This window comes from Atractosteus spatula, chromosome 2 (genome assembly GCF_055471065.1).
Source record: "Atractosteus spatula isolate fAtrSpa1 chromosome 2, fAtrSpa1.hap1, whole genome shotgun sequence".
Lineage (NCBI taxonomy): Eukaryota > Metazoa > Chordata > Actinopteri > Semionotiformes > Lepisosteidae > Atractosteus > Atractosteus spatula.
In genome coordinates, this window is record NC_142707.1 from 63,076,250 (window position 1) to 63,088,563 (window position 12,314).

At 35.9% G+C, this 12,314-nt stretch overlaps 1 protein-coding gene across 1 annotated transcript in view; it reads left to right on the forward strand.

Moving 5' to 3' along the window:
• dlgap2a (DLG associated protein 2a) overlaps positions 1-12,314 on the forward strand; it is an 87,008-nt gene that overhangs the window by 48,570 nt on the left and 26,124 nt on the right. The window contains exon 6 of the mRNA XM_088936432.1: positions 9,411-9,470. Within this exon, the coding sequence (XP_088792558.1) occupies positions 9,411-9,470 (60 nt within the window). The remainder of the gene's footprint in view (positions 1-9,410; positions 9,471-12,314) is intronic.

Here is a 12,314-nt window from a genome sequence, read left to right on the forward strand (position 1 = left end):
TTTCTGGCCTGTGATGGACTGGTGTCCTGTCCAGGGTGTGTCCTGCATTGTGACTCTGGCTCACCTACAACCCTGAAGTGGATTTAGCACTTAGGAAATGGATAGAGAGATGGAAAGGCTCTGTAGCTGTTACTAACAATACATGCAGCCTACATTAATTAACATTTTTCCTTATAAATGTACTGTACGGGACTCTAGAAGGACAGTGAAAGAATCAGAAATGTTTTTAAAACATGTTTTTAAAACAAAAAAATTGAGAAGTATCTAGTTTTGACACAATCTTTTGTGGTAGATGGGGTACTCATCTAGAAAAGTGACAACCATCTTATTTGACATGAATTACAACATTACTGTAATTTAACAACCATCCACTTTCACTGAATGTAATTTCAGAATAATAATTTTATTGATTTATTGATGGCTGTATGCTAAATATTAATGTACAAGAGCTTCACACTCCAGAATGTCTGTCATGCTGAATGATAAATACTTTTTAAAAATATTATTATCACTTTTTATGGAAAATGTTCATTTTTTTTTACTGTACATTTTTAAATACAGTACTAAAAAAATCCAAGCTGCATTCGGGGACATCACCACTGTATGTTTATATGTATACAACTCAAAACATTTTTTTTTTGTTCTTATTTAACAGAAAAGGGACAAAAAAGTTTATTCTCAACATTATTTTGAAAAATTAAAAAAAAACTTTCTGCTCTGTAGAGCTATGATTAGCTACTGTACAAGTTAGTCTGCTACACTGGGAGATTCAGATTGTTTAAAGCATGCTTTATGTTAGGCTCTGCAATTGTCTCAGATACATCATACATGCATAGCATTTTCCATCACATTCTATAGCCCTTCTTTACTTGCTTTCAACTCCTATTGAAATTCCAATTAGTATTTATGAATTACTTGCAAATGTACAAAACGTTTATACACATGCTTAGTATAATATCAGAATAAAATGAACACTCCTAAATCACAGTATTAGTAATATGTATTCATTGCAAACAAAATAACTATTAATTTTTTAAATCCAGTACTTGATAATGGGTTTCTATTGAAAAGGATTTAATAGTACAATATTCATTATTTCATCCTTGACTTGTTCCCTGAAGTGGTAAAGCACAGAACTGAGACATTGTCATATGTCCACGTAGTCCAAAAGTTGATCAAAGTTTTCAGTCATACCATGATCATGTTTGCTTTAATAGAACAGGGGCCAGATCATCTGACGTTTGACATTTGGTTAGTTTTTGTGTTTCAAGGTGAAAATGTTTCAGAATAAAATAAAATTTTCACCCCAAACATATCCTATAGAGTTAATTATCAAATAGTGTTACAGTATGTCCATCTTAATGTCACAGACACTTAAAAAGGTGCTCATGCTTGATGTGCGGACCTTCAAGATTCTTATCGTTATGTTCCATATTCAAATGATATCAGCTATGAAATGCATAATTATATCAAAAGCTGCAGTTGACTGTTTAAAACAGTTTATTCTGAGTTGTAGGGTATTATTGTACAGTATTATAGCAGGGAACTGAATGCATTTATTGAAAATGCATTTATTTGCAAAATACATTTTTATTTTCCAATGTAATTAAAAGATAGCCAATATATTGCTGTTGGGGAATATTTTCAGATAAAAGGAGACTTAAATATTTGAAGGAAATATAATTCATTCAGGTTTTTTCTTCAGGATACCTTGTTCCATTTTCAAATGCTGATCAGGTATATTAAGTTGTTTTACTCTGGCATTCATAATATTCATTCATTCATTAGATTTACTTTATTTATTTTAAACTAGAGGCACAACGCCGGGACACTGGTTTCAGTTCTCAGGCTGCTGTCTGTGTGGAGCTTGTATGTTCTCCCCATGTTCATGTGGGTTTTCTCTAGGTGCTCCAGTTTCCTCCCAAAGTCCAAAGACATACTGCCAGGTCAATTGGCTTTGGGAAAAACTGGCTCTTGTGTGAGCATGTGTGTGTCTGTGCCCTGTCTATAAAAACAAAAACAAAATTGAGAAGTATCTGGTTTGGACACAACCTTTAGCGGTAGAAGTGTTTCTCATCCAAAAAAAGTGACAACCATCTTATTTGACATGAATTACAACATTACTGTATTTTAACAGCATTTGGCAAAAGCAATGATTTTTTGCTGTAAATTCACCTCTTACTAATACCCAAGAAAGAAATTTTGCTGACCCTATGAATCACCCACTTTCACTAAATGTGACTAATTTTACTGATTTACTGAAGGCTTACTCAGGCTGCTATCTGTATGGAGTTTGTATGTAGTCCTCGTGTTCATGTGAGTTTTCTCTGGGTTTGCTCCCAAAGTCCAAAGACATACTGCCAGGGCAGTTGGCCTTTGGGAAAATTGGCCCTTGTGTGAGCATGTCTGTGTCTGTGCCCTGTGATGATCTTGTGTTCTGTCTAGGGTGTACCCTGCCTCACACCCTTTGATTGCCAGGATAAGCTCCAGCTCCCCCTCGACCCTGTAATGAGTGTAGACGTAAAAAAATGGGAGGTGTGACCTTCCTCACATATCAAATTGCACATCTTACAAGACCAAACCTTAAAGAGTTTAACCGACTTAGTGTATGTCTTGCGGTAGTTACTGTACTGTATGTCTTAGCTTTAATGGACAATTCTATTGCTAATTTTATACATGTCATGTACCATACAAATTTGCTTTGTGATAACTTTAACTTAGCTGTGCCTTTGAAATATTAAAATTAGAACAATTTGCATTGTCAAATGTGGACTATTATGTGTTATATCTATAGACAATTGATTGTATTATTTTTATACTTGAGACATTTTCAAAATGCCATGCTTTCTTCACTCTTCACTTTCACTTCACTTTCTTAAATCTGGTTAAGGTGTGAACCATTTTTAGTGTCCCCTTAAATCTGTGGAATGAAATCCCATAACAAATTCATTTCATGAGCTCTCACTGTTCATAAAAGAATTGTGTTTTGAATCACTAAAATAACAATTTTGTAATTGTCTGATTTCGTACCACACTGTGTTAATGGATTTTCTGTTTAAAACTATCCTGTATGTTTTAAGACTCTTCATTTCATATTTGACTAGTTTTCCCATCCCTAAATTATTTGCCTTGTAGACGTTCCACATTCAAATACCTGGTCTTTCTATGGTAAGATAACCCTATGAGTGATATTGAGCAAAATAATACAAGATATTGTATCACAAAGTAAGACAGAAGAGCAACATATTGCTTGAGAGCCTAATTATTAAAATAAAAAATAGAATAGCATAAATCTGAATTTTAAGATTAACTACAATAACATATTTTAGGATGACTACTAGAACTTAAATTGTTGTGTTCCAGTTTCATGAACATCAAAAGTAAAGTCCAATAACACCTGTAGCTTCTTAAGTTGTAATGAGGGGGATAGGAGCATTGCTGTCATTCTGTCTTTGTCAATAAATTAGCTTTAGCCAAGATATAGGCATTTCCAACAAAACACAGTGCTTCAGCTTTAAAATATATGTCAATGTGTGTAAGAGTAATGTTTTAAGCACAAATCATTGAATAATAAAAATAAGGATTTTTCAGGTTTAGACCATCGGGCCCTGAATATATCAAACATTCAACCCACCTGCCCATCATAAATTACAGATCCTGTTTCCACTGAGCAATAGCAAGAAAGCCAGTGGCAGATCAAAAACCTCCAGCAAATACTGGGGTTTGGGATTGTGCTATTGTCTTGGCTGTAGTCATGAAATTTTGATCTCACACATCTCTTTCTCACTTGAAAGAAGTCATTCAGTTCAGACAAGGCACACGTACTAACACATATAAAAAGTCTAATCTCAAAAAGTATTGTATAACGTACCTTGTGTTAGGGCACAGGAGTGGAAGAGAGAGAATTAAGAAATAAATGGAGTGCATGTGCATGTAAGAGAATTTGGATATGCATGTGCATACTTGTGTGTTTGTATGCATTTGTGTCTTCAGTCCTGTGTTTAAAACCTAATTAACGCTATCTTGTCTGCTATTTAACAAGACAACTGTAATATTCACTATGTTGTAAGTGCAGCATGACACAAGGACCATACACAATAGCATGGTTTGTTCCTGCTATGCACAGTTACATTGAGGATTTGTCAGAATTCATCTGACAGAAATATTCACAGTGCTTCTTATACATTACAGTATTTTCAATGTACATGGTGAGATACTGTACAGGTACAGTATGTCTTACAGATCTCAAACCACAGCTGTAGATTTTTTTTAATTATGAGGCTATAAACTATAGACACTCTATTGGCTTGTTTCTAGTGAATTTTAAATGTGGTGGCATCTAGCTAAACATACTATATCTAATGACAAACTTATTATTAGGCTCATTAGTGTTTTGGTCTTTGGGTTCAATTCTGGACCTGGGATATCTGTGTGGAGTGTGTATGGTCTCCCTGTGGTTGTAGTTGTTTCCTCTGGGTGCTCTGGTTTCCCCTCCATGATCCAAAGCCACCCTGGTTGATCAAATGCTTTTGTAAAAATTGGCCCTGGTGTGAGTGTGTGCGTCTGTGTCTGTGTGAGCTCTGCAGTGGACTGGCGTCCTGTCCAGGCTGTGTCCTGCCTTGCGCCCGTTGCTTGCTGAGATAGGCTCCCCCATAACTCTGAATTGGATGAAGAGTTTAGAAAAAAGATGCTTGAATTGCTTGGATATGTACAGTACATTTACACATCTTACCATCAAAATGCCACTTTTCAATAATATATATTTGCAAACAAAAGTGGGCCTTATACTGTACAGAGAATGGATGGACCTCTGAAAGAAAATGCTATACTGAACGTTTACGAATAACATTCTGAAGCTCATTCTCTTTTTAAGCAGCTATAATGAATCATGAGACATAATTGGTAATATAACTAGTAATATAACTTAAGATATTTGACATGTTATTCCATAGTTTTTATATTTGTTTGTCTTTTCTTTGTTTATGGAGTCATACAAACTTGCAATGGATTGGTCACACATGTCTTTATTTGTTTATGAAGAGACAGATGGATTTTTATGGCCAAAAATGGACAAGCAGACCTCAGTTATGATGAGTTACAAATTAAATTTAATAGCAGGGATTCTGATTTTTGCTTTTTACCCAATTTAACCTCCACCATACCCTGATTGTTTAGTTGTACATAGGTTCAAAATGAAAACCACATGAGATACTTGTGTTTCAGATTCAGTGCTGTACAGAAAAGTCGGTGTAGCCGACACAAAATAAATTGTGTTACGTTGATTAGATAAGAGGTTTGTCTTAAATATTAACTCTTGATCTGTAGTTTGAAAAGAAACTCATTTATCCTGGTGTGCTATTTCCAACAGCAACAGTACAGGGTACAGCCAAGGCACAGAGTAGCTTTGTTTTATTTGCAAAAAAAGGAAAACAGATACTCTGTAAAAATCAGGTATAATGAAAAAATACTGTTATTCCGATAGGTATCATTTTAAGTTTAGAGCCATAGGGCTTTAAACATATTTTATCTATCTTCCCAGCCGTTGGTTTTATAAGCTGTGGGGTATACAATTTCAGTCCTGACAGCCACAATGTCTTTTTGTTTTCGTTTCTCCTGAACACTAAACTATTTAATTAATCTAATAATTGGATTAACTGAATGAGCCTAATCTTTTATTCCTGTTGTTGTGATGCTGGGGATTTACAGAGACCTGTAATGCTTGCTGGAATGCAGTTTTTTAGTGTCCCAGCCAATCTCATCATTGCCAACAACCAGTTAAACAGGCAAGAATAGTTACATTTTGCTTTTTACTACTCCCACTTTAGCGATTAATATCTGATCCTCCACCACAAAAACAAAAGGGGGGTTGATGTTAATGAATTAAATTCATTTTAAACTTAAAACACAATTTCTACTCGAATGTTACTTCTGTAATGACCATTTTTTCATAAATTGTTCTACATGATTGTTGGAAAGATGTTGGAAAGAAAAATTCAGAATCTCTAATTGTAAGGATGTTAAACCAGTTTTCAGTTATCTGTGAATGCATGCATCCTTCTATGACAATTGTGTTTTTATTACATTGCTAAATGTACAATATGTCTCCAGTAAAATTCATTTGTTTCTGTAACTGAATTCTCCTCACCATTGAGGTCACACATCAGCTTTGTAACAAATTTGTAAAACACATAATTAGCCTCAGAAGATCATAATTTGTCATATTTGTAACAAAGAGATTAACCTATTCATAATAATAGTGTTGTAACAAATCATGTCAAGTTTGATGAAGCATACACTATTTACAATATGTTGGGTTAAATGTGGTCTATGTGCTAATGTACAGTAACTGTTTAAATGCAGCTTATGTACTGTACAGTATATCCATAGTCTTTCATAGATACTGTGGGAATATATTCATCAGACCAGTATCTGAAAGAACTACCGTTGTTTCCAAATACAATTACGTTTACACATTTGACCTGGAGTTTAAAAACTGATATGATTTGGACCAACCTGTTAAACCTCAATTACCATGCTTGGCTTTTAATTTTGTGCTTCTGTGTCCCACTGTGTTTCAGAAAGTTTTAAAATTCCTTTACTGTATTACTGTATTAATCCAGAACACCATTTTTTCATCTGTCAAGATATGCAGTGCAAAGGACCAGAGGTACCTTCCAGGTCCTTTAAGGAATTAAAATTCATTGCAATTAGTGTAGTTTCATACTTCACAAGGATGAAGTAATATTAGAAAAACAAGTCATCCTGGTCAACATCCAAACAACATTTGTTCATTGTCTTTCTTCACAGAAAGGACCCACTATTGCATCTTTTCATATCATTTTAAGCAACATTTAGGAATTGAAGTCTCCAGCAGCTTTCACGCAGCTGCACATCACAGCTCATATAAGCCAGTTCAGATGGGTTAACAGTAACAGTTTACACCGTAAAAATAAGAGCCTCTCCTTCTCGAGGTGATAGTCAGGATGGAACAATGTCTTTCAAAGCAATGACACACTTTGAAAAACAATGGTTGAGGTGTCATTAAACCGTTGAGTTATGGCCATGATGTGACAGCTGAGAAACAGAAACAGTGAGAATTGGAATTAAAGAGCCCATTGTACAACGAAAGCACACTCCATGAAAGATGACGGCAACACTAAAGGCTTAATAATATTTTCTCGACAGTGCCCTTCTAGAAAAAAGTGGCCCAAACTTCAATCTGGTGCAAGGATAAGATTGTTCACCTATTGCAAAGACAGCCTCAGTAATTCCAGCTGATTTTGTGCTATGTTTGTTGTGAAGGAAATTTACATTTTGCTGCAGTTTAACATTAAAGAGACAAGAAAACAACAGACCAAAGCCAACATGAGAATGGCATTTCGATAACTCTTTATGGTAGCGATTGAGTCATCTTGTCTCTCTCCATAAAGTGTTCTCCGAAACGACATCTGAACCATCTGTCAATGTCAAGTTTGCTCTGTCTTTTTTCATGCAGTATGCTATGTTTTACATTTAAAATGTTAAAAACGAGAATTTAAAAGAGCCATTACCAATGTAAATAGCTTCAAATACATTTTTCAGTCATGCTTCTTATTATTCATTTTTCATACATTTAGGAATTATTGACATTCAAACCATTCTGGATGTCTGTTCCACGTCTTTAATGTTAACCCGAATTAAGTTGTTTCTGTTTGTCTTTTCCTCTGTCCAATTTAGCCTTCTTTGTTTAAATTGCAAGAAATTTTGTTTTCTCTCTCCTTGCCTTTTCTTCCTTTCTCTTCCTTTTGTTTCCTTTCCCTGCCTTTAGTATCCTCTTATCTCTTTCCTGTTTCCCTTAACCTCTTTGTATTGTCTACACCTTTTCTTAGATTTGTTGATTAGCTTCATTTTTTTCTTTTTTTCTGACTGTTTTATCCAGTATCTTCCATTCTTTTACTTCACAGAAAGCGCATCTTTGGGAAAATGAGTAGCATCGGCCTCCATTGAGCGTGCATAAACAATGGAGCATTACCTTGGTCAGCTAGACTCTTCAGGAGCATTTAACAGCTGGCCAAGAGATGGAGAGACAGGGCCCCAGTTACCCCATTAGCGGCAAAGTGAAGCGAAGACAGCACTCAAAAGTTTTTTTTTCCTAAACGTTTTTCTAATTTTATTGTTAATTTGTTATTTATTGAGCTTTAAAACACATTTGTCATTCCATTTATATATAATTAACAAAAGAAACACCAGTCTGCTGCTAATCTGTCATTATCAGATTTCATTTGATTGCTTGCATAAAGCCGGTCTTCTTAAATGATACCTAAAGGCCTAAAGCTCTTTTTCTTAAAACTATAAATTATTTTACAGAGTCAGGCATGTCACACAAGTATCTAATACTTTGTCTCTAAGCATGCTCTCATTTTTGGTCCAATAATGCTCTCAACAATGACAAAAGGGATACCCAGTAAGTGAAAAAGAAAGATTTGAGTAAAAAGTCTGCTACAGTACATATCTGTCCATTAGCCAGCTTTTACAAATTAGCATCATATATCTATCTTTGTAGATATACAGTACATATCAAACTATACGGTGTGCATACTGTATGTAAATTGTGACTTTATATGTAAATTCACATTGCTCCTGGAAGAGCTGGATAGCGGCTACAAATGCCCAAAATATAATGAAATCAGCTTAACTTTTGCTTTTGTGTGAAATAAAAAAACATGCAACTTTGAGAAATTGCTCTTCCTTATCACACAGTTATCAATTTTAGTTAAATGATTACAGTATTAGCTTTGGGTATCATGAGAATATCTTCTTGGTTTCAGCTTATATGCATGAAAGAATTGTTTTTATGGAATGTTGTCCTATTTCAACTTACCACCTCACTATAATAAAAACAATGTATAAAATACATACAGTATATATACTGTATATAGCTCATGTTTAACAAATATATGAAACCCTAGGATAAGCTTGCATGAACAATTCTGATTTTCCATTTCTTTTCATTAAAGTGCTATTTAAAAATCAAAATGTATTTAACAAAGCATTTTTTTTCTTTTCGTGTTAGCTAGATGCCTAGGTTGTTATTTTGCTTTGCCATTTTTGAAGAAGTATCAACCATTTTCTAACTTTCCCATATTTTCACATTTTTTGTTTTTGACATGACAGAGCTGTAAACACAGGGATTGGGGGGGCAAAACATACCAATTACCAAAATATCAAATGTAAACATCACACTGAAACAGCCAGACTTCTAAAAACTTACCATGAACAGCAGAGGATAAATATTTAAATGTCATTTGAAGCTATTTACACTTTTATAGAGTTGATACGTATAATTGTGCATTTGGGGGGTGTCTGGGTAATACTGTAAATCATGATTCTTCGAACTGCTAATTGACAATAGATATTACCCACTTTTTCAGGAATCCAGTTCCGACTTCCCTCTGCCTGTAATCTGGATCGGACGCCTCAGCAGCCTGCAGGTACTTCCAGCATATGCTCTCTGAGACTTTCATGGAATCATGCAATGCTATGTTAAGATATTCCTTTGCTTTGTGTATGTGTGTTTTTATGTGCTGCTAGAGGGATCAAAGTTAACAGCAGACATAAGAAGGGCGAATACTGGTAATTCCTATAGTGTACAATGAAAGGGCTGTATATCATAACATAATTGATAGTAGGGTGGTGCGGTGGCTAAGGATCTGCTCGTGTGGCTGGAAGGGTGCTGGTTCGTATCCTGCGGCCGGCAGAAGAATCCTACTCTGTTGGGCCCCTGAGCAAGGCCCTTAACCCCAACTGCTCCAGGGGCGCAGTATAAATGGCTGAGCCTGTGCTCTGACCCCAAGCTTCTCTCCCTGTCTGGGTGTCTCATAGAGAGCAAGTTGGGGTATGTGAAGAAGACAAATTCCTAATACAAGAAATTGTATATGGACAATAAATTGATCTTGTCTTATCAAATTGGGTGTGGATCATGGTGAAAAAAGGAGAAGTGCTCACGCTTTATTTTGGCTCTTAAATTCTAGAACCTCATCAAATAAACTTCCTTGAGAAATGTATTTCCTGAAATGATTGATTCCATTTCAGTAAGGTCATTCATTACAAAAGTTTATTATGTTACAGTAAGTCATGTTTGCCAGTTATCAAGTGAGTTGAGAAGTGGGTACTATTCAGATCAGACTGATCTTTCCTAGTGCTGAAGGGAAAGCCAATTAATAATAAATACTGTATGAAGAATATTTAGGACCTGGGTACAGATGCTGCTGCCTCTGTGCACCACCTTGCCTCTTGTGAAGATATTTGTTACTTCTAACTCTTAGACTTAGACCCCCAGCTGGGTCACTTCCTTCTGTGTGACATATCATTCAACAAACAGTTTAGGAGAGATCATAAAAAGGGGGTGCTGTGTATCATGGGATCTCAGCAGCTAGGCGATTACAGAAAGTATCCTGGCACCCTATAGTATAGTACCCTATAATTCATCATCCATGAAATATGCATCCCACCTTATCTCAATAAGCTGATAAATTTGATAAGGAAGGTGACTCCATTTCTAAAAATCATCATATAACTGTACATTTGCTGTTATTGAAGTTTTCTGAAGTGGAATAAAATTCTTAAACTCAAGCTCTTAAATGAAAAAAAACACCTGGTGCAGCTAGGTTTTAATGACTAGTTTCTGAAGGGACCCCACTGCTTTCAATTAACTCTTTTGTAATTTCACTGCACCTCACGATTTCTCCTTGAGCAGCTCTGTAACAAGTCTATTGATTTGTCATGAGCAAACAGTTCTCTTGCAGGTACTGTAGATTAGGAACAGCCTGCGAATTGACAATGAATCCCCTGTGAAAGAGAAGAGTAAATAGAAATGCATGACTTCTGCTTAAGTAAAAACTGTGCTGCTATCTGCTTGCCTGACTTTCAATGTTTTCAGTATTGCCTGTTTGGACAACAGAGGTACTGTATTTAACATAGTGAGCAGAGCTAATTTTAGCTGGGGTGATTCATACAATCCATCTGGCGAACAATGCTGACTGTTGAGTCATTGGTTTTAAAGCTTTTCTGTACGTAAGTTCAGGATAGTAAATGTACTATCCTAGCTAAGGTATCGCAAGCTAGTGATTGTGAATTCTTTGTACAAATTGTAGGATGTTTCCTGTGTTGCTCACTTCTTTTCTTAATGTACCTATATTAGGGATGAACATACAGTACTACAGAAATAACACCTTCTTTCCTGCAGGAACAGATATACAGTACAGTGCCGAATTTTCCATTGGGCACTGTAAGCACAGTGCCTGGGGCCTACGAAATTGTTAGGGCCGACGAAGGAGGGAAACACTAGTGACTAACAAAAAACGAGCTGAAACAACATGCCTGCGATCGACTCTAGGTGCTCCAAATCCATAATCAAATGCTGTTTAGCGGCTATTCTAGAAACTAGAAGTATCGGAGTCATGGTCGCTCGACTTGCTCCATCAATCACGTGGTTTAGCATTAGAATAGTGTAGCTATTTGCCCGCAAGGCATGCTGGGGGCAGCGGCCAGGACATTTTTTTCCCTAGTCATGAGTGATTTACAGTATATCACCTGTTTTCTTTCAACATTACACTATATATTCACACCCAAATAAAAACGAAGTTGAATCAGAAAGAGCTTCGTAATCACAGCCTGTAGGATATTTCAGCGAGTTACCTGCCAGGCAGGGTGCAATAAAACAAATGTCATCTGAAGTTTCTGAAGGAAAAACTTACTGTACATTGAACCTAAGGTCACCGAGACTCATGCTGTTGTCGGTAAATTAACTCCTATTAAGTCCCAGGTAAACTTCAGATTTAAAGGTGCTTGATTTAGAGACAGAGCTAAGGTTTGGATCCAAACAGGTTACTGCTTACAGCTGTGCTGCCAACAAGAGCTGCTTTGGAGCAGCTTAAATCTAAAAATACACACTGCTTCCTTCGAATTTCTAGATGGTATTTTGATGGCAGGTGGCTGGTTATCCACTGTAAAAGATATATATAGTTTTTATTTTTTCTTATTTTTATGCATCTTCTCCGTGTCCATTTTACAGAGCGGAAAATAGAAATGTGAATTACTGCTTTTGACAAGTAGAACAACGCCTGCTAGAAAGTTCAGAATTCACATAGTGAAAAAGCACGTCAGGGAAATGTGCACTGTTGCAGTGCATGCTGCTGTATGGATACAGGTCAATGATACTTTTGTTCATTAGAATCAAGAATTGATCACACTGACAGACAGGTTGTATTTAAGTTGCTGACACACAGGCTTTGCTTTTTTATTTTTGAGATAGAAAGTTCATCATCAGGGTGTGC